The following is a 23269-nucleotide window of genomic DNA, read 5'->3' on the forward strand; positions in this document are numbered from 1 at the left end:
AGGAGCACAGCAGCTTCCACTGTCAAGTTTTGATTTTGCTAATGGTCTACTGAAGGAAAAGAAAAAAATATTTAAATTACATGACTGCTATACAGTCATAAATGACATGACAACTAAAACTTTCTCACCCAGACCAGACGAGCACAAGTTTCACATGGAAAACTGCCATTTTCACACATCTATAGTAAGAAACTCAGAGTTCAAATTTTCATGTCTTCTTTCATGCTTTTTCCACACAGCCTGTGATTCAGGCATGAGAGCCCTGTGTTTTTGCAACACAAAAAGAATGCTAAAATACTCTCACTCTTACAACCGTTAATTCAGTTCAGAAAATACAGAGCTATCATTTTTAATGTCAGCTCCAACATTGAGATGAACGGAAATCCATGTTAGAATTCTCTACAAGCTAAAAACCAAACTGAGACCAGCTTTGCCACAGGATCATTTTCAATTTGAAGAAAAAAAAAGTAAAATAACTTATAATTCTATTCCTTGAGGCAGAAAATGAAAGAAGAGAGATTTTTTTTTTTGAAAACACCAAGATTATAAAGGAATTATGTGCAACTGGAAGTTTCAGGTTTTGCACCTTTTTAAAACCAGAAATAATCATTATCAGTTTTATGACAAAACAGATTACTACTATTGCTACATCCCCTGTAGTTAGGAAAAAGCACCAATTTCCTGGTGCAGGTTGTTCAAGCAAAGTATTTTTGTTGTGTAGCAAGATTTTATCAAACTCCTGGAGGTCAAGGAGGAGCTGTTTTCTTTTTTGTTTTGTTTTACATAAACACATTCCTCAAATTCAGCCGCTGTCCAGCCTCCCTCTGCTGATGTTGCAGCATTTGCTAATTAAGTAATGGCAGTAAACACTAATGATGACAAGAATGGTGCTTGGGACAAAGGTCACAGTCTTGGCCCTGCCATTTCTGCTCCATCAGGCACTTTACAACAACCAAACACTTGGGAAAGGATCAGGTTCCAAAGACAAAACCCACCCAGCTAATCCCAAAGAATAAACTACTCATATTAACAAGTCAATAGGTCAAGTTTCATTATTTCCTGGTACACACCATCATGGATGGTTTATTGATTATTCCACAGCAGAGCTCCTTCCAAAGGAGGAGGCCACATATGGTTTTTCCCCCAGCCACAACTACCATTATGTCTTGATAATACCAACTTTTAACATTCTTAATTAAAATACACAACATGTTTTAGAAACATGGGTTTTAAATTTCTTAATGACTTATTACATATTTTTCCTCTAGAATACAAATATTTAGCTTCTCTATCAGTTAAGAGGTTTGCTGACATCAATATACTTCCCTAATCTGCCAATTATAATCAAGGTTTCAGAACAACATTCATTCCTAAATATTTGTAAATTGAAAAGGTTCAGTTGAACAAAGCTTTGAAAATGGAGGAGAGAAACCCACCTGGGAAACAAGAGCAAACTTTGACATGAAACATTCTTTCAAAGAAGAAGCAACATTTCTGTGACAGCAAATTACTTGAGGAAGTCTTTAGCTGGTGATTGAAGACCCACCCAAACCTGAACCATGCTGATTCTCAAAAGGGAGAGCTCTGGAAAGTTCATCTAATTCTGGAAGAGACAGGGCAACTTTATCTTTTGGTACTAAAAGAGAATTTGCTGTGGCACCAAGAACACACGGAGCTGTCTGCAGGAGCTGTTATTACTCGGTATTTTGGTTACCCAAGCTGGCACCACAGACATCCTTTCCCAGGGTCAGGTTTGCTTCCTGGAAAGGTCCAATCCAAGAAGCCCATTTCAGTACTTCTGCTTACCAACATCACAGCAGCTTCCCCAACCAAAAGCATTTCTCAAAAACACTACATCCTCCTGATGTCACAAGTGGCAAGATACGTAAGAAAATTGGGAAAGACTCACAAAGGTACAACACATTACACATGCTTTAGTGCTTTCAGCAGACTGGGAAAAATAGTCTAATTAAAAATTTAAATTAACACTGAAAGTGTAAGAAAACATGAAACTAATGTAAATTAAGCTCTACTTACAATAAAAAAATTGTCAAAGGACATACTACCACTGGTATAAACCATTAAAGCTTTAAATGATTGAACAATTTAATTGGTATTGTTAGCACATGTGTGATTTAAATATGTCTTAATGTCATTCTAAAGCTTGCCACTGCTGGAAACCTAGAAAAAAATCAGTACTATAAAACTGCACTACAATTTCTTTTATTTATTATTTTATTTTATGCTCCCATCACTTAATATTCATGTTTTCATCTGCATCATTAATTTCCACACACTCACTCAATGGTCTGCAACGTTGTGATGGGAAAAAAAAAATGTCTTCCATATACCAAAGGCAGTTTTGTTTATCCTTGATTTATGGATGCCTCATTTACAAGAAATTGTGTTTGCCTTCTAATTCGCTGATACTCACAATTAAAAATGCTTAAGCAGTTGCATAATCTGAGAAGGAATGGAAGTTAAACTGGCATGATATCCCCTACCAACAACTAATGGTGTTCAGGCTGTGGGGTCAGACTGGAGCTACCAAAATGTAAAAGCCCAGGACTGCGGGAACAGCTCTGAGCCAGGCTGGACAGAGCTTGGAGAATCCTGGTCTGGGAAGTGTCCCTGCCATGGCAGGGGCTGGAACTGGGTGAGCTTTAAGGTCCCTTCCAACCCAAACCAGTCTGTGATTCTGTGACACTCCCTGGTTCATCTGTCCCTTCTCCACTGTGTGATTTGCTCACCTCTCTGCAACTGCAGAGCACCTCAGAAGCGCAGGCACCTGAGTATGGCCTGACTGCACACAGGGAACAGAATAAAATCCATCACTGGAGGGAGCCTTCTGTACCTGAGAATACTCCCATTTCACTCTCATGCTCACTCCCCAAAAGAGGAAAGTGTTAAAACTTCTTTAAGGTACTGGACCTTACTTTTTTAAAGTAGACTATTTAGAAACTCCTCCAACATAACATATTTTGAATGTAGCCCTTGAAACAGTATGAGCACAAACATGGCTTTCTGAACACTAATGTTTTGAAAATTCTCATATCCAGCTGTTGCATAACCTATTTGGTGATGAAGTACATCTGGAATGGCAAAACTGATGAATTTAAGCAACAGCCATCACATTTCACTCAAACACTTCCTGATATCAATATGCTCAAGTTTTTCAATCCTGACAGCTTCTCATTCTTCATTACTCAGAATAGCATACATACTTTAAAGGTAAAAACACAGCCTACCCTAAAGAGCTTTCAGCCTACAAACAGATGGAGACTGAGACTGTCTAATGTGTTTCAACACTAATCAGCAAGCATCTTCAAATTTACAATATTCTACTACATCCTGAAACAATATTTTCAGATATTTCAGACATCAAAGCTATCAATGGCAGGATATCAGGCACTTTATGTTCTGTATTTTCCAGGAAGTGTAAAATCCTAACATTATCCTGTCTGTGTAAATTGGTGTCAATAATGCACAGTTATCTGTGACTGTCAATAAAGCTACCTGCAGGAGTTTTACTGCAGTAATACTCAGTACTGTATTACATGCAGAACAGGGCCAGGGCCCTGATATACCAGTTTATCAAGATAACAAGCAAAGAGTTTGCAGGTATTTTGTTTTTATGAATATACTTGTCTCTCAAACTGCCTGTCTGCCTGTCAGGCTGCTTTCAGGTACATAATGATGAAGATAAATTGTACTCGCCACTGCAAAGTGAATCCCATGACCCCACTTATCCAGTAACCTGGATGCATTTCTTCCATGCAAAAATATTTTGTAAAGAAGGGCACAACTGGGCCTGGAAGAGGCAAGATGCATAAGGAATAAACATGTTGTTTGGTTGGTTTTTTAACAGATGAAAATGTGACTTTGTGCAAGTACAGGGGGCTGTAAGAGCATACAGTGACAGGACAAGGGAGAATGGTTCTAAGCCGACCTAAGTAGGTTTAGATGAGATATTAGGAATAAATTCTTTACTAAAGGGTGGGGAGATCCTGGCACAGGTGTGGCCAGAGAAGCTGTGGCTGCCCCATCCCTGGAGGTGTTCAAGGCCAGGTTGAGTGGGGCTTGGAGCAACCTGGGGTTCTGGAACGTGCTTCTGCTCATGGCAGAGGGTTGGAATGAGATAAGCTTTAAGGTCCCTTCCAACCAAAACCCTTCTGTGATGCTATAAAAAGCATTTTTTTTTCCTCTCCTTGCAGAGTACCTCTCATGCAGAACAGTTGCTCCAGCAAACCCCTGGATATCTACTGCAAAGTTGCTGTTGGTCAGATCCAAGATAAAATGCATTCTGTTATCAAAGAATGTACCACACAAGTATACTAATGGCTGGAATAAGCATTATTATTATTAAACACCAATCTAATTACTCTAAAAATGTAATTTAATACTTAAATTTATTTGTCATTGTTTTGGGAAATAACACTGAGGGAAAACCCATGAAGTTGCACAACAGGCATTAACAGGCACAGTGACTGCAGATAGAAAAGTCAGGATCTGCCCTTCCTGCACTGCAGTCATGACACAGAAGAACTCTCACAATCAAAATCCTCATAGGAATAATTTGGTTTTCTTGGCATCTCCATGGAGGTCTCAATTTCACACTGAGTTTTGTCTCAGCCCAGCCATGATCTGGAGAATGGGGCTGGTTGGTGGGGAGCTGCCTGAGGCTCAGGGGCGCAGCAGGAGCTTCACAGCAGCTGCTGAACAGCCCCAAATGCCCCATTTGTGAAAAAGAACAAGGAGATGGGGAAAAAGGGCCATCAGCACGGACCAGAAGTTTCAGCAAATGCAAGTGGCAGAGTTTATGAGCTATCATATGCTGTGCAAGTCCTGAGCTCTTCAAAGTAACTTCATTAGAAAAATATTATAATACTTAACTCCATCAGGAAATGGTTTAAAGGAAACCAGACACCACAAGATACATGGCTGAATGCAAAATACCTATTTCAATTAATGCTCAGTCATCAAAACCCATTTCTGCATTAGCTCTCAATAACATTTAGCAGGTTTATCTCTTAAGCCTGCTGAAGTTCTAATTGGAAATTATTTTGGAGGCTGTATAACATGCTACTCAATTTGCAGGCTGCAAGCTCAAGATCTCTGTATTAATTACTTTATACACTGAACATGACAACCCTTGAGGAAGTCTGTGTCTCACCTCCCACTTTCTGTGCAGCTTTCTAGCTATTCCAGATCATGGGATTGCAAAGTCTTAGTAAAATTGTATTTTAGTTATAAACAAACCATACGTGACCCCTTCCTTCTAATTTCCTCTCTCTTGCACTTAAGTTTAGCCAACAAAAAACTCTGTGGCACAATCAGCATCCTTTGCAGTCCACAAAATTTCTAAAGGGTTTATAGTGTAAGGTACCATGAATAGACCTAAAGAAAATTATTGGTGCAGGGGAAATACGGACAAGATTATTCAGCCATAGAGTTGAGACAGGTCAGAACAGGCTTCCTTCATTTTTTGACTTTCTTAGAAGATCAGTCTATACCAAACAAGATGCACTATGTACTCTAAGTCTGCAGCACCTTCCTAGCCCTTACTCAACACCAGCAAGCCCAATACACTTAGGGAGAGCAGGACACAGCTTCTCACTGGTGAGCTGCCTCCCTTTTCCCTCTGAGTATTTTCATGCCAGCACTAGCTCTGCCAGAAGAATTTAAATCTGAACAACTCTATCTGAATTAATTAGTTTTACAAATACATTTATTGGTAGCATTCCCAAGTTGTTGCTTCACTTACTGGCTGTCAGGCAATGCTACAAGTTACAGCCACCACTTAACAGAAACATCCAAGGAAAACATCACCTCATCCAGAGCCACAAATTAACTGAATAACCACTGCTTTTATGCTGTGCTCAGTACTAAACTTCTCAGACTTGATAAGCCCAGGGATGTGAGCCTGAAACTCCCTTTAAGAGAGCAGAGAAAATCACCCACAACAGTTAGTTGGGAAGAGCTTTCCAGTGTGAAGCAAACATACACTCAGAGTATTGTATTGCAATATTTAGAGTCACATAGTAAGAAACTTAAATCCCAATTATGGCAACAATTGCCACAATCCAGAACCTTACTGGCAGCTGCCAGTTTGACACAGATTAGGTTTACTGTATGGCAGCAGGGGACTGGCACACACACGGATCCAGACCATGGGAGCTGAGGGAGGAAGAACACTGTTCACACTCCAGGCATTGGGACTGGGATGGAGATGAGGAAGACGAAGAGCAGAGTTTGAGAAGCACTGGGACAGAGCTTGGATACAGCAGGTACAGTCTGAGCAGAAGCAGTATTCAAGTTAAACCTGAAAAGGAAGGATCAGGGACAAAAAGACCCTGTATGTGCAAGGCATATAAAGCTGGGAATACAGGAGCTCAGAGCCACTGGTTTACTTTTGCAGCAAATGGTACAAATTCACAAACATTTGCAGAAAGCTGCCCTACAAGCTTCAGAAGCAAAACTGATCTGACTTTAGATAGCGCATTTGAGCTAATAAACATGTTTGAGAACAAAGTTACATACATTAATCTTTAAATTATGTCATTTTGTTAATCTTTAAATTCTTCAAATTGCAAATCTCTAATCTCACAGTCTTACTTTCCATCAGTGACAGTGCTGTAGAAGCACAGTATTTTCTGTACTTCTGGCACTTTACACACAATAGATGTAAACACTATTAACAGTCACTATGAAGTCACAGTCAGTTGCAAAATAAAAATATTGTTACTCACAAATACTAATACAAAACAAGCTAAAATAATTTCAACCCAAGCTGTTGTTCATGATGCAAAACTGGAGTTCCTCTTTCATTATGATCATTTTTTTGATTTAAGCATTTGGGTCTTCTCCTTTTACTAAAGAAAAGAGAAATGGCTAATTGAGTCATTGATGCATCTACAACTCTCATGAAAAGACACCACACAACCACAAGGCCATTCTAAATAAAGCAATTGTTTTTAGCCAAGAAATGCACGACATGAGTAGAACAAGGATTCCAATTTTCTCCACTTGAGAGATTTGGGAAGAACAGGGGAAAGAGAAGTGTTTGTTTTAGTATGACTACATCTTGAATGTTTCAAGAGTTTGTATTTTTCCCTTGGAGGTTCAATTCTCACAGCTGTAGGAGGCTGTCAGCCACATAATTGGCTTCAAAAGTTCCTCCAGGTCCTTGATATATCTCCTATGGCTAATCTTGCTGTGAGTAATCTCCTTCAAATATCCTGCTCACATGAATTATCTTCATTAACAAGTAAGGTTAACACAAAACCTCTTTAACTTGCTGACATGATTTTCCTTCCACAAATCCGTCAATCCTGTTCTTTTATTCCGGCCATCACTTTCATGTTAGAAGCAAATTCTTCTCCTCCTATGCCAAATCTATTAATAAACCCATTCTCCAGGCAATAGGGTAATCAAGATTATGCCATCCTTGTACCTGGTATTACTGACTGGTCTGCATCTTACCTTAAGAATCTTGCAGGCCTTCTCTCATCATGAGCATCAGTGTCAACAGATTGAATAGATTTATTGTGCCTGGATGCAAGCTTTACTCCTCCAATTTTTAAACCAATTTCTGAATGACAGCTTGAATACAAGTTAATCAAGTCAATATAAAAGCTCTTTTCAAGCAAAGTGAGCCTCAGGTTCCATCAAATACTTAGACAAAGTTAATAAAGCAGTAACTGCCCACCTCCTTATGTTTTAAAGGGGCTAAGCCTCTTTCAGGTAGGATTCCACAGAATATTTTATTTCAAAGAGTTCTGCAGAAAAAAAATAAGGTTTCCCAAAGCTCTGATAGACAGTGGATAAAGGGGGCAGGCAAAAAGCAGGATAGCATCTTCTCCAGGTTAAGTTTACAGTCTCCTCCTATCCATCAAGGTAATCACAGGGCAGATGACAGAAAAAGGACAAGTACTGTGAGGATATACCAGCAAACCGTTATTAAACCATAACCACCTTCCAGTGGCTATGATTATTTATGGAGACTGCAAGGGTCTCACTAACAGTCAATTGTAACAGCAGTTTCCTATATAATTGTTATTATATAATTAATGCTGGGCAGTTAGTTTCTAGTGCAATGCTGAATTTTGAAAAATGATTACATGGATAAAGCAGTCTCCCACACAGCATACACTCCCATAAAGTTTATTTCACAAACATTACAGGTCTAGGATCATATGCACATCAGGCAAAGAGAACATGGCAGCAAATTATCTTTGTTTTGTGTGATACAGAATAGCTTTGTAATACCTGAGGCAATCAGAATAAAGATAATATTGTGCTTTCCTGTACATGTGTAGTAAAGCCTCTGTTCAGAATGACTGACATAATCAGGAACTTGGTTGGGGACAAAGAATAAAGAGTGACATCAAGCATTACTTCAAATGTAATTAAAATGCTGCTAATTACAATTATGAAAGAATACTACTAACTTATCCAAGGCACTATTTCATATGAAATTAGCCTGTGTCTGATGACTGCAGTTCCCTCAACTAGAAATGTGACAGATAAAGTATTTTAAACAGGGAAAGTAACTGAAGTTTATCCCACTCTACTGAAGAAAAAAACCCATTCTATTTAATGCATGAGCATGACTGTATTTCAAACAAAAAGGAGCTGAACATCTTAGATACCTATCAAGAGTCCATTCTCTTCCTTTACACATGATCTCACCACCTAAGGAGACAGAACATCCCAGGAACCACCCTTTGTAAGCTGTAACCTGCCAGCAGCTCCATCTAACAGATAACCCTTTCACCACCCTCATTATCCATAATAAATGCAACTGTAATCCTGTGAATTAATTGTAACAGGTCTACTTTGCTTTTCTCTTTTTTAAGGCACAAGAAAACTCACAAGCAATGGTGCTTGTAAGTGACTTACTCCAGGTTTTGCAAAACAATGATTTTAGAGAGTTTTTATGCAAATACCAGCATGCCATGTCCTCACTGCTGGTACTCCTGAATTTATAATTGACTCATCATAGTATGATTTTGGTTGAAAAGGACCTTAAAGCACTTCTTATCCTACCCTCCTGCCATAGGCAAGGTCACATTCCACTAGACAAGATTCCTTCAAGCCCTGTCCAAATTGGCTTTGCCCATTTCCAGGGATGGGGCAGCCACAGCTTCTCTGGACAATTTCACTCAAGTACCTTCAGTCACTCAAGGAGCACTAAGTGTTTGATATCCAGCCTACAATTAACTGAGTTGAAAAATTCAGTCCTGCATGTTTTTACTAGTACACACTATGAAATTCAAGTATGCAGAAATGAATGTAAGCAGGAGCTGGCCTTAAGTCTGTGCACTCATGGTCAGCTCATGCTGAGTCAAGTGAAACACAGTGCAATAAAAATGAGTGATGTGCAAGGTCAAGCAGAGGATTACTCTGGGTACTCAGGGCATTACTTGCCCAAGTTCAGCTCAAGTCTAATAATGTGCTTCAGTGAAAGCATGTCAGTGTTCCCTGTGTCTCAGCCCCAGGACACAGATGGGCGCCTGGCAAAGCTCTCCACAGCTGATGCTGCTGGCCCCTTCTTGCTCCACATAAAAATCATATGTGCCATTAAATACAGCTCTGACCAAATGGCAGCAGATATGTGATCTGCAGTCATATTTTTGTGACAGGGAACTCTATCCAGAACAGCACACAGCACAAATTATTCAAAGAGATCCCACTGTAATAAACTGACGACAAATTCTCTTACAAAGTTAAAAAGCAAACTAGATTGAGTGCAGTATTACACAAAGAAATTTCAACATGCAGAAAAAGTCTGAGAAAATTTAAATTGAATTAGCTGAACATTTATTTCACTATCAAACTTTAGAAAAACCAAAATTATGAAATGATTTTAAAATTCTTTAAAAATTACAGTAACACAAATACATAGAAAGCATTTATTAAAAATAAAAACTTGTCTTAAATAACAAAAATAACTCCATTATTTTACCTACCTGCAAGGTGGCAAAAACATTGAATCCTTCATGAGCACAGATCCAGAAAGCAGGATATACCAGCATCTTGCAATAGTTTCCGAGCTGTAAGAAAAGAAATCATGGATATGTACTTCTCCTTACAGCACCTTAGAATTATATTATCCAAAATATTATTGTAGTAAAATAATGATTTATTGTTCTACCAGTTTAATATAAGAAATTGAGAACTCCAACTGGACCAGGATTTTTTTTTTATACATTCACATAAGAGATGTTTCTTACACTTTACATTTTGACATTTAACTCAGTTTAAAAATTTACTTCATTAAAATGAAATTTTAAGCAAAAATGTTTTATTCCAGTGAAAGTATGCACAAAGGCTATAAATACAGGACAGCACACAACCCCACACACAGATATTGACCAGCTACTGGAGCAGGTGTGTGTCACACATACCCAGCACACCAATGAGCAGGTGGCATCTCTTTTATACTAGGGTGTGCTGGAAGCTGTGCCTTACACAGAAAGGTAGGATTAACTATGAGATTATAAATATGCCATAAGCAATGCTAAAATATGAGGGAAACAAAAGTATATTTTCCTCCCAGGAAGAGCCTAGAGAACTGTAAGCTAAAATACCAATTTTTGCAGTGTGCAGTGACGGGGTCTGAGCTCCAGCCCCGTCCAGCACAGGCTGCTCCGTGCAGGCAGTGCCAGCTCCAGGGACACAGTGCCACCTACTGAGCTGAGTGCCACCAGACTGCAGAGGGGACACGGCCTGCCTCCTCACTGTCACCCGGTGTCACTGACACACACACACAGATACCCCTCTGCTGTCCCTGGGGCTGCAAGGTCATGGGCACCTCTCAAACACCAACGCTGCTGCCACAACCACCTCTGCCAACGCTTTCAACCAATTATTGACACGGACTGAAAAGCAAATGACATAACAACATGCAAGCATTGGGTTTGCCCACATTTCTGCAGAACTCCAACAAGTGCTGGGTACTCACCAAAAGAGAACTTGGTTGCCCTTGTACCTCTCATAGCGGGCACTTGACGACATTATTCTGAGGGAAGAGGAAGAGAAGTTTAAATTCAATTTTAATCCCCAAAGATCATAAGACATTAATCACTGCATTTCAGTAGAATCACTTTCAGGCTCTAAGACCACAAATTCAACTATTTCTTTTGTTCTAAACAAAGGATGTGCTTAACTGGAAAATTCAAATTATTACGGTGCTCTTTATTATCCAAATAGATAATATACAGCATGTTTTTCAAGGGTTTAAATCACTCCCACACACTGGAATTACCCATAGCAACAGAACTGAAAGGAACTAAAATACTTCCAATGCACTTTTTGTGCTTTGTTGGCCTTCCATTCTATGGATTCTGAGACCATCAGAACGTCTGAAGCATTAAAAAGCTTTTGTAATCTGGAGTTAAGACAGAGCACTGTCTACACAGTAGACAAATGGGAAGCAAATGGGAGTAACCTCTGCCTTCCTTCTTAGAAGAGCTAATTAGATTCTATGCTACATTATGGCAGTGACTTAACTCAGCAATGGATCTGGCCAATGCTCTGCCACCTCAAACTGCAGGCAGACAAAAGTTCTGCTTAGCTCCACAAAAATGTAGATGTCATAGATGTAAGTGTGCTAAAAAACACACAGTGCAGAGTACTTCACCTTAGCTGATGTTCCCTGAAGTGTGATAGTATGTCCAGCCCATGAAGGAAAGAATAGATAGTATTCAAGTCCTAAAAAGAAAAAGAAAAATCACATAAGCAATCTCATTCACATCTGATCACTCAGTGTTACTTTTCACATTCTGCACTAAGTTACACAGAATTATATAAAGCCCAGATAAATAGATAGGTCAGGACACACACAGACTTGAAGAACTCTGTCTACACTTGAGCTGTGGCAGTGAAAAGACTCAACTGCAACTGATGCCTAACCACTGACCTGAAAAAAAAAGATTTATTACAAATATCTCTGAAAACATTATTTATGTGAATGGATACAGCAGCAAGCAACACATGGAATAAGACAAATAGAGCAAGCCTGTTCACCCAAGGTCAAAAAACTGTTGAAACCTTCTAAGATCTCTTTAAAGAAGAAATTTTTCAAAACCAGTGAAAAACCTAAGCCACTGTACAGGGTGCAGAGAACCACCAGAGTACCTTTTCATAGCAAAGGCATTCTATTTGGAGGGGAAAAACTCTTTCATGTCCACCTCAGACCTAGCTGGCAGGCCCACTACAAACTACACCAGCCTACTGCCTCTCCTGCTCAGCCCAGTCCATGTCTGGAGGGAACATCAAAAAAAAAAAGTACCCAAAATACTCCTTGGCAAAGATGAAAACAATAAAGCTTCAGAGGTCTCTCACTCCTACTGCCACTAGTCAGTATCACATCAGTGTCATCCACTAGCAACCACAAAAACAAAACTATTAAAACATGAAGATTATTTTGCTTTATAAACAGAACTTTACATAGAAGCTGTAATTAGGAGATACAGCTGTTTAAACCTCTCACCAGACAGAATTCTCTTCAGTCACAAAAATATCTGTGCTGATGGTGCAGACCACATGGCAGGGGACAGCTCACTAGGCCTATTCAGCACTTAATTTACTGTCCTGAACAGGTGGGCAGTTAGAGCCAAACACACACACAACAAAATCATTATACACCACAGGACAGTGTCTCCAGCTTGGCCTTGGAAGGTATGTTCTGAATTTTCGAGTGCTGCATTTATCCAGTGTTTACATAAGATAAATCAATATGAATGCTGCCCTCAGAATTTACAATGGATTTACTTCAGAAAAGTTCTTTGGCTTCATAGTCCACATTTAGCAGCATAACTGATATGAACTGTTGCATCAAATGAAAGGTCAGACATAATTGCAGACCATGTAAAACCAATAAAACTCTGATTTTTTTTTTAAATGTCATTACCAAATCCCATTAAAGTTAAACAGAAGGCCTGAATTTGTAGCACATTTACAAAGCACTCATTTCACACAGTCCAATCTCATTTTAATCATGCAAGCTGCCACAAACATGTTTTTGTTAGTGAAACCATCCAGGAGCACTATGGATAGACTCCAAGCACACCACAGCCTGTCAGAGGTGGGCACCTGGCAGCCAAAGGGTCATTTCAGATAACCAACAGCTCCATCTCTGAGCTTTCCTGTTTCTGAGCAGGGAACTACATCAGCTTCTCCACCTGAAAGCACCAGGCACAGAAATACAGCAACTATATACTCAGACCATACAGTGGCTTAGCAGTTAATAATATCTGACTCTCCCAGGCCAAAAGAAGAATACTCATAATTCCTGTGAAAGCTGGGTAGCCAGAAGAGAATCAGTATTTGGTATTAAAATTAAAGCTGATTTTTTTAAGTCTTCATAATATAATGGTCTATTTTGTCTATATAGGTTTTCCTACATTTTCCAGTACTTTTTCACATAACTGCAACTAAGATGTAATAGAACATCTTGACAATGTTTTAGATAAGATGTTCTGTAGCTATGAGTTACAAAAAACTGTAAGCAGAACATGAGCCTATGTTCCCCTTTTATTCACAAAGTTTTTAACTTCTGCATATGAAAAATGACCACATCCTGATTTGTAAATTATTCTCTACAACTCCCCAGAATGCAGCAGCCCTTTGCAAGTTCACTCAGCCTGGAGTGACTCCTGCACTCCACCTGCAGCACTCAGGACTGCTGCACTGATCCACTGAAGAGCCTGATGATCAAACAGTTGGCAAATATAAGAGAGAAACATTTGCTTAAAGGGATACATGTCTGGAAAGCATCCCCAAGCCCAACCTCATCTGCTGAGCAGCAGCAGCAGAGGGAACAGCTGAGCACGGCACAGGGAAGGCAAAGGTTCCTATTCCCTCACCCTGCAGAAGGCATTCAACTTACACTGCCCACTACTGCTGCTCTAATGCTGATAAATAACAAACTACATGATAAATGCAACTCACTACCCAGCCAGGTGATGCATCAACAAGCTAAACACCACAAGCTACACACAACAAGCTACACACAACAAGCTACACACAGCAGTTTCTATAGGTGGTTTTAGATCAGGATTTGTGATGCTTTCCCTAAAAACACCTGACTTTTAAAGCAAGCCCCTCTTCTCAGTCATGCAGAGAAGGTGATTCTGGGTGCCACTGAGCAAAAGAACAACTCAGCAATCTCCTGGGAAGGGCTATGAGGTTCCTCTTTCTGCCAGCACCTCAAATATACCCATCCAATCTGTTTTCCATGTCTTGGTAGAAAGCCTTTTTTCTTGTTTAAATAGATACAACCAGGGCTAGAATTGCTCGTCTCCCTCAGGTGCCACTTCAGATTCTAACACAGGAGGGTATAGTACATGTGGTGCATATATCCCAGGTTTTCCCAATAAAATGAAAATTACCATTACCTATGAAAATCAATCATAGTTTGTGAAGTTTTCTCTGTACTTCCAACTCATTTCAGACTAAGTGCTTAAAATAGCACTGAAATTACATTTCCCATCCTATATTTAGAGTCTCATTCTATATCTTTGCCCTCAAGGAACATCAATTAATCTGAGGGTGGCCGGACATGGGCAGGGGCTGTGGCCACCTTGTGGACAGAGACTGAAGTCCAGCTGCACCGCGCTCCCAAAAATCCTCCTCCCACAGAGAAATAAATGAAAGCATTTATTTCTCTAACTCAAAGTTTACAGTAGCTTCTAATATGATTTTCAGTTTTATTTTTAAAACCAGAGTTATAAACAGTGGACAAGCACATGACCTCAGTACAAAGGGCAGAGATCATTTTCACAGATACTTTCTGATACTCACTAAGAAAACTGATGTCAAAGGGCAACATTCAGCATCATATCAGCAGAACACAAAACATCTGCTAGAATTTTACTGCCCCTTTCTACATCCTTCCTTATAATCTCTTTATTTATTTTTTCTGTCAAAATCCAACTGAGACAACTACTGATGAAACACAATTTCTCCACACGCTCTAAGCTAAAGAACAAGGTCAGAATGAATTTATTTTGCAATCTTTTCTTCAGAGCTTTTCAGCAGCTGAAATAATAGCTGAAACTGCAGCACAGGATCTACCTGCAAATGCTATGCCCACAACAGATTCTTCAATCTCTGACAGAAAACAACCTTGACTAAGGTTATTTACAGAGAAAGTAACTCACATTATCTATTCAACTAGCTAAAACTGCAGCTCCAGCAACTCAAGGGAACGTGGGAAACTGAGCAAAGAGCAATCAGGCAGTTGTTAATCCTGTGAGAAAGGAGATTTTCTATACCATAGAGAGGAAACATGAACACTGCAACCGCAGTGATCCCTCACCAAGCTGCCCAGGACAGATCATTCCCTGCCTCCAGTTCTCACAGCAGATGTGTTTAAAAAAAGCAGAGGACATCTGTGTCTTCAAATGATTCCCATGGCAGAATCCAGTGTACGGACAGCGTGGGCTGCAGCAGCAGAGCAGAAAGCAGGGGATGGACGGCTCTGAGGATGGCGCTGTTATCACAGCACTGTGGTCAGCAGCAGCCTCAGCTGCTCGCAGCACCCGATTTATCAGCTCCAGCACACACAGCCTTCAGCAAAAAGCTTAACCAGCTGCTCAGCCAAAGGTGGTATAAAAACACAGAGATTGTAGTAACAATACCATGTTGTATAAATATATATTCTTTTATAGTAACATCCTCATCCCAATATAGTTTGAAGTGAGCCACCTGAACACCCAGACCACTTCTCATTTTCCCTGCCAGATGCTAACTCTCAGAGATACCATAAGGGGGGAAAATAAAAGAAACATCAACTCGCTATACAAAAGCTCACTATACAAAAGTAAAGCCACCAGCTAACTACCACCATCACCCACTTATCCCAACACATTTCTTTGAAAATAATTCACTCCTATTCTTTTATTGCAAGGACGGTGAAATATTAGTTTCTTAATTGTAAAATGTAACTTTTTAAAATAAAGAAGTAAGTACAGTCAGCCAGAAAAATCATGAGAAAAAATATAATCCAAACTCAAAGTTGCTGAGGAAGTGGTGGTCACCCTTAAGTTTCATTATTGGCATCTTTTTAAAATACAACCAAGATCTGGATGTTTCTGAACAAGCACCAACAGTACAGCAACACCAATGACAAGCAAAACTTGCAAGTAGGTATAATTTCCTTTTGCTTCACCCTCTTCTCACCCAATCTCTGGCTTTTAATCCAAGAAGCATCTTTACAAACTTGGAACAGTGGTCTCGAACATGGAGTTCTGACCACAAAGTTTCCCAACCAACAACAACTCCAGCCAGCACAACTAATTCACATGACCTGCATCCAGATGCTTTAAGTCCACAACAAGGTTCAAGACAAATCTTCCTACAGTGTTAAAAGCAGGAGGTAAAGGGGTAAAAGCAGTGGGGGAAAAATAAAAAAAAAAAAAAAACACAAAAAAACCCCAAACCCCTACCCAAAAAAAACCCAAACAAAAACTAAAACCAATACAGAAAAAATAAAAGCAGCTCTGAAACAAGGATGGAATGACTGCATCAAAAGCAACTTTGCCCCTCAAAAACACAAAACAAAAAACTAATGCTTCACTTTATGTGACCCCAGCCAGGTGTTCCAGTGACATATTATTATTACTATTATTATTAAACACTAAACAGGAAATCTGGTCTATTTCTAAGGATAATAAATTGTTCTGAAATGACCTCATAGTTGTAAATTCTGATTAGTCTCACATAGAGACAACCTCAGTAATTGCAATCAGGTATTAGGGATGCTGAGGAAGTGATAAACCCCCAGAGACTCCTCTGAGCACTGCCTGTCATGTTGTGTCCTTCACGGCAGCAGCAGAGTCAGCCCAGATCCGGAACAGCTGGAACAGCTGCATCAGCCCCTGGCCAAGGGACAGCTGCTCACTGCAGCATCCAGGGATGCTCCCAAATCCCAGCAAGCCTGGGCCTCACAGATACCCCACATCCACCCTGAACTTGAACCAAGGGCTCCCAAAGAAAGCAGACTGGCAAGTGTTATTCAGTCAGACAGGAGTTTTGCTCAGGGAATGAGAAAAGAGCAGAACCTGCACCAGAGCACAGCACTTCAAAGCTGCAAGTAAAACCAGCTGTGTCAGCAAGTTGCAGACAGATTGCTCTCACATGCAAACCTGTCCCAAAGAGCTGCACAAAACCTGTCTCTCAATCCATCCCAAACACATTAAATTCCTCCTGCAAGAACATATGCTTGGCTCACTCAAGGCTCCCCAGAGCCAGCCCACGCAGGCTGCCGAGCCACCCAGGATTCCCTGGGTCACACAAGAACCTGCTTCTACAAAAGCACAAAGGATGACTGATGGGATTTCACATCCTTTCCTTTTCCAAGCTAAGGCAGTTGGCAGGATGCATATTTTATATGTTTCAGAGCAAACAAAATATTAGTATTTTCTGAAGATTTTAGGAAGATCCAATCATGTGACTGAGAATATACTTGAAAAGAAATAGACACACATTTCTGCCTTTGAACCAGCAGTTAAATCATATGGCAACAGCTTCCCAAATTCCAATGGCACTCACAAAGACCATCATGTACAAAATCCTCCAGGGAAGGAAGCTGCATGGTTGAAAGTCACTTTGCTGTTGGTGTGCTGCTTAGCTTCTTGTCCCTTTTCAGTGCTCTGAGCAGAAACAAGACTGGAAACAAACTCCAGCAAAATCAAGCACTCATTTGGTTTCAGGACAAGGATTTAAACAGCCCCTTGGACAGTGTCTGAATTTCCCTGTGTTAAAGTTGTTATTTAAAGTGCCTAGATTTCAGTAAAGCAAACAGAGGTGATTCCTGGAGCACAGAGCACAAGCTGTGTAAGCTCTAAGTGGGAGGTTCCCTCCAGCCCAAAGCCATTACTTGCTTCTCAGTGATTCAGCAGGCTCCTTATACAGATTGAATGCAGCTTCTATTAGGAATCCTGTCAGGCTCAATAAAGACTTTGTCACCCTTGGGGGGTGGGGGGGGGGGTGTAGCAAAAGAGAGGAAATGTTACTCAGCATGGTTTATGGTTTTCATTGCTTCCCTTCCTGTTGCTTCATCGAAGGCTGGAATCCGTGCTGTTTCCTTTAGTTTCTGTTTAAGGCCAATTTAAAAATAGTACTCCCAAATTCTTTCCTGATACTGTAATACCAGAAATAAAAACACAGAAACATGTTGTAGTTCTCTAATCCATATTTTACACATTCAGATATCTACAGAGCAAATTCACCAACTTTAGGGATGCTGGTTCATGTAGCCCACCCTACACACCATCAGCTACCCCCGAAACTTGTGGGAGGAACAGAAAAAAATCCACTTAAACATGTGTAACAGAGTACACAGCTCCTAAACTAACAAGAACATGATGAGATGAACTGGAAAGCAACTCTTCCATCTTAGCTTATTTACTCTCCTTGTTCAGTGGCACAGACATTGGACTTCAATAAAAATGCAAATGATCAAAAGAGTATCAGCTCAGAGCTCTTCATTTAAAGGAACAATTCCCTTTAAAGTAGCCTCCTATTTAGCTGGAGGCCACTTAAAAATAAAAACTAAATGCAAGCACTGAGACACTATTAGGGAAGAGAAAGGACAGATTAGTCAGTCACACAAATGAAAATTTTATGAATGAAGGACATTAAAGTACATTGCAGAGAATGGCAGAGTTTAAGCAGCATGCCTAAGGAATGAAGCTGCATCATTCCATGTAGGAAACACCACTAATTCAAAAAGCCTAATTAAATAACATTTCACAGAACATAAGAGCAAACTCCTGCATGATCTTATGTCACTGCCTCAGACTGTACACAGTAACATTTGTATACAACAAACTGGTTCAACCACTTCAGAGCTATATTCCATTATTAAGAAAAAAATGGCATGAATTTCATGAAGAAGCTGAACAATTTAAAATTACCAAGAACTTGAATTCTTTGATTTATGGACTTTCAGATGTCCCCAGACTCCTGGAGCCTATGTCCATCAGACAACTATGGATCATATCCTGACTATGATAGAGCACTCCTCCCTAAACTCTTCACTTCCCATTTACCTATACAAATGACAGATACTGGTTTTTCTAAATAAGGAAATGTCAGTCGAGTTATTATAGTATCTTTATACTATATACTGTATGTATCTACATACAGGAGAAAAGAGATTAAGAGAGACTTCATTTTACTCTTTTAAACCCAGGGACCAATTCCCATTGACAGCATTCATTAATAACAGTATAGCCACAACATAAAAACTAAAATCTGGCTCTTATTTTTGCAGACAGTAAGAAGCATCATTTGCACACTTGGATTTTTATCTTATTTTTTGTGAAAAAGTAGCAAGTCCCCCAATGAGGCAAGTAGTTTCCTTATATATTATTTTCTAGTATTTCATTATAACATGCACATGGCTACAGGCACAGACTTGCACTCCTAAGAATCAAACTATCCTTAAGAAAATTTGGAAAAGCCAGACCTTTAAATACAGAGACTCAAGAGCCACTATTACAGCTTTTTGATGGATTGAAAATACCTCAATTCAATGGCATACTTCTAAAAGCAAAATAAAAGAACCAAAGTCTTTCTACATGAAAATAAAACAAAAAGTTTCTCTACTCACCAATCACTCCCCACACCCAATCCAGATAAACACCTTCCACCTCAGAACCCTGGATTATGTTGATATAGGACTTTGGTAGAAAGAAAAACATCTCAAGGAATGAGGGAGGGGAAATTTTGTATTATTTTTACTGCTGTTTCATCAGAGAGTCAGCATTTTTGGAACCCTGACTTTGCCAGAGAAAAAAACTTCCTTTGGAAAAGCTGATTTTGCAGAGTGAAATTGCACAGGCCCTGAACTGGAGAGACAGAACAACAAATGTCACTGCTTGAAAGCAAGCAGCTCATGGAGAGTTTTGAGTACCTGAAGCACCATTCAGCCCTTTTCACAGCTAAGAATAAAAGCACAGCTATGAAAAACTGCCTTCAACTAAAACAGCACCACAAAGTTACCAGATACACATTACTTAATTTTACAATATCTTTCAGACTTAAATGCTGATAATAGAAAAGGAAGTTGCCTTTTTTGAGTTGTAAAAACTTGAGTTTTCAAGTTCCTGAAGTTAACAGGATGGGAAGCACAGAACATACAAAATTATCCCCTATCCACGAGCAAAACTTTATACCAAACATTTTTAAATAGTACAAAGATTGTAAAAATCAGCCTCCTAACCCAGGCTCTTGAAAAATCACCTAAAATCCACCAAAGAAATAGGTGACTTCCAGTTCAATCAACACTTTGTTAGTCAAGCAGCTGACCACTTGTCAGAATTACCTACCTCCCTTCCAGAGGACAAGCATCCATCAAATAGCAATATTTCAGTTAAACCCTTTTGGTTGTAACTCCACAAACATCATCTCTGATTCACAAAGAAACTCCCTGCTCTTTTCAGAGGAAAGCATCAACATCTGAAATGTTCTTTTCAAGAAAAGAAGGAATTGTAGTAGGAAAGGTCAGAAGACTGAAACATTTAGGAAAAAAAAAAGGTACATTCTTATTAAATAAGAAATTTGGTACAGAAACCTGGGCAAGAGGATGAAATCCAAAGGTCAGTTCTGTGCTTATCCATCATGAGAGCCTGGGAGTGAGGCTGAGTGCAGCTCAGACATGTTAAACATCTGAGCTGTCACACATGACTTTGCTCTTACTGCAGAAAATGCTCTATTTCTTGTTCTCTTTCCTCCCTCCTGGACTAGCAACTGCTGGTTCATATGTAACATATAAACACTCCACTGTCCATGTTTTCATCCTGTTCTGCCCAATGTCTCTGCAGCAAGTGAATAACTGAGCTCCCATTCTGCAGCTCAACAGGTATCTGACAGAGAAGGACTGACAGACACAATAAATGCACTTTACTGTAGTTTTTTTCCATCATACTGATTGTCAGATTTCCATACAAATGGATAAGAATATTGTTAGTTTTCTAATGGCACATTTACAATTTTTCTGTGCATAATTTCTCACTTCTTTGTGAATTCAAGCAAGAAAAGATCGTGTCTGACCGGAAATTAGGTCCTGCTAAATAAATAATAGTGAAGGCAAAATGAGATCTTTATCAATATTGTCATTTAAATCACCCACTCAGTATCTAGGTAAGCAAGAGGAATAAAGCTCTATTAACTGCCTAAAAATGTTTTGGTGCATCAGTAAAACAGGAAGAGAATTATGAGATTATAACTGAGAATAAAATATCACACAACTGTAACGCTCTCCCACAGTTTTGGGTTTTTTTTTTTTTCATTTTTTCACTGAAGGAAAATCAACCTCTAGCTACTTAATTCCCATAATAATGTCATTATGAAGTATGAAGGAATTCCTGTAGTGGACAGCAGTAATATGTTCACCAGTAATTTCTTCTGCATCCTGGTATTAGGATACCCAAGCACTAGCAAATAGATCAATCCAAGAAAGTTACTGCAATGTATAAGAGGCAATATTTCTTAAAGAGTCTAAATTATCTGAATATAGATTCCCACAAACTTTACTAATACCTCAACTACTACAATATCCTCTCACATGTTGAGAAAAGTTACCATGCCTGTGTTCACTGTGTCCATACAGTGGCAAACATACTTATATCTCTCATCAAAGAAAAAAGGATTAATCAGCACCTCATTGCATTCTTTGCTCATAGCAAAGAATTAGCCAGATTTACCTCACTGCAACATTTGAATGTAAACCTCCACAGCAGAACTCTAGGAACTGATGCTCTGCCACTTCAACATCTACTTTTGTATTTCTCAGCAATACCTGTGCCATAAACCACAAAGAAGCTTACAGATCCAAACTGAGGAGTTATATATATATATATATATATATATATATATATATATGCATATGCATATTCATCTAGCTAGGTTAACAGGGTTCTAGTTTGAAATCAAATCAAATAAGTGTCAGAGGTACAGATACCTGTGCACTTCCCCAGTCATTACATTGATCACTGATGCATAATGTTACAAAGGGAATAATTCCAATTAAGAAAATTAACAACTTCAACATTAGGAGGAACAACAAACAAGCATACCATTAAGAGACTGAATCAACCATAAGGTAATACTGTTAGTCAGGAATTTCTAGCTCCAAATCCTGCAGCCTACCCACCAGGTTACCCAGCTTCACAAAGTGCAACAAACTCATGACTAACATCCACAGACCTACAGACAAGGTGCCAAGGAAGTGTCTCCTCCACTTCCACACTAAATCAAACAGGTACTAATTGATAACATGTGAGACATGGGCTCCTTCAGCTGGGTTGTGCAATAGGAGATGTATGGAAACCTCTCCTCCAATGAGCCATTCAATCCTTACACAGACCAAAAACTCCAGAGGTTACAATCAGCCTTGACTACAAAACCAAAACAAGCCAATTCTACCACCTTCCTCATTCCTAGGAAACCATGATCAACACAATTTGTAATGTACCACACCAAAGATTCCTCCAACCTCTTGCTCTTCCAGTGTTTAGCCAACCACAACCTCTATAGAGGTACAACAAACCCACTTTTAAACAAACCAAGGGTCTCACCTAAAAGAAGACTTCTGTTTTAAGACAGCAAAACTACTATTATTTATTGAAGATTAAAAAAACCCCATCCAACTAATACAAAACTTAATCTGAGCAAAGTTGGATTTATAAGCAGCAATGCAATGCCCTCCTTTAATATTGCAACTTTTGACTCAGCAGCTCACACTAAAAGAGAGGATAAACAGAGGGTGATGAAAGGCAATGTCTGGACACAGCAGCAGAATATTTATTACACCACACAGCCTCTGGACAGTCATGCCTGTGCCTGCAGCCATGGAGAGCACACACTCCAGATCACTGTCCCCCAAGTGCAGGAGAAACAGAAGGACCTGGTGCTGCAGCTCAGACATTTTACATAATTACACTGAAAGTTAAGACATCTCTGTTGTGTGTTTTCTTGAAAAGCTGTGCATTTAGTGTCTCAGCCTCTCACTCAGGCAGCTGGTCCACTGCAGAACTTAGCAAGTACACTCAGTCCAAGTGTTGGAAGTAAAGGAAGACCTGTTATCTAAGGCTTCTCACTTTATTACATCAGCATTCACAACCATGAAAGCTATGTAATTATATTTCATATAAAAATACATTTAAAAAAAAATTCTACTAGGGTCAAACCAGAGCTTGGGAAAAATCAAAGCAGCATTACTATTCACCAAACTAAACACTGAAGTCCATGGCTT

General features: G+C 39.4%; 1 protein-coding gene across 12 annotated transcripts in view; it reads right to left on the reverse strand.

Moving 5' to 3' along the window:
- Nucleotides 1-23269, reverse strand: part of RAPGEF6 (Rap guanine nucleotide exchange factor 6) — a 121810-nt gene that overhangs the window by 84358 nt on the left and 14183 nt on the right. For all 12 annotated transcript variants that reach the window (XM_014264756.2, XM_014264754.2, XM_014264753.2 and 9 more), the window contains 3 exons: nt 11645-11715; nt 10967-11023; nt 9972-10055 (listed from right to left, as the gene is read on the reverse strand). In XM_014264756.2, coding sequence (XP_014120231.2) covers nt 9972-10055; nt 10967-11023; nt 11645-11715 — 212 coding nt within the window. Of the gene's footprint in view, nt 1-9971; nt 10056-10966; nt 11024-11644; nt 11716-23269 lie in introns of those variants that run through there.

Source organism: Zonotrichia albicollis, chromosome 15 (assembly GCF_047830755.1).
Source record: "Zonotrichia albicollis isolate bZonAlb1 chromosome 15, bZonAlb1.hap1, whole genome shotgun sequence".
Classification (NCBI taxonomy): Eukaryota; Metazoa; Chordata; class Aves; order Passeriformes; family Passerellidae; genus Zonotrichia; species Zonotrichia albicollis.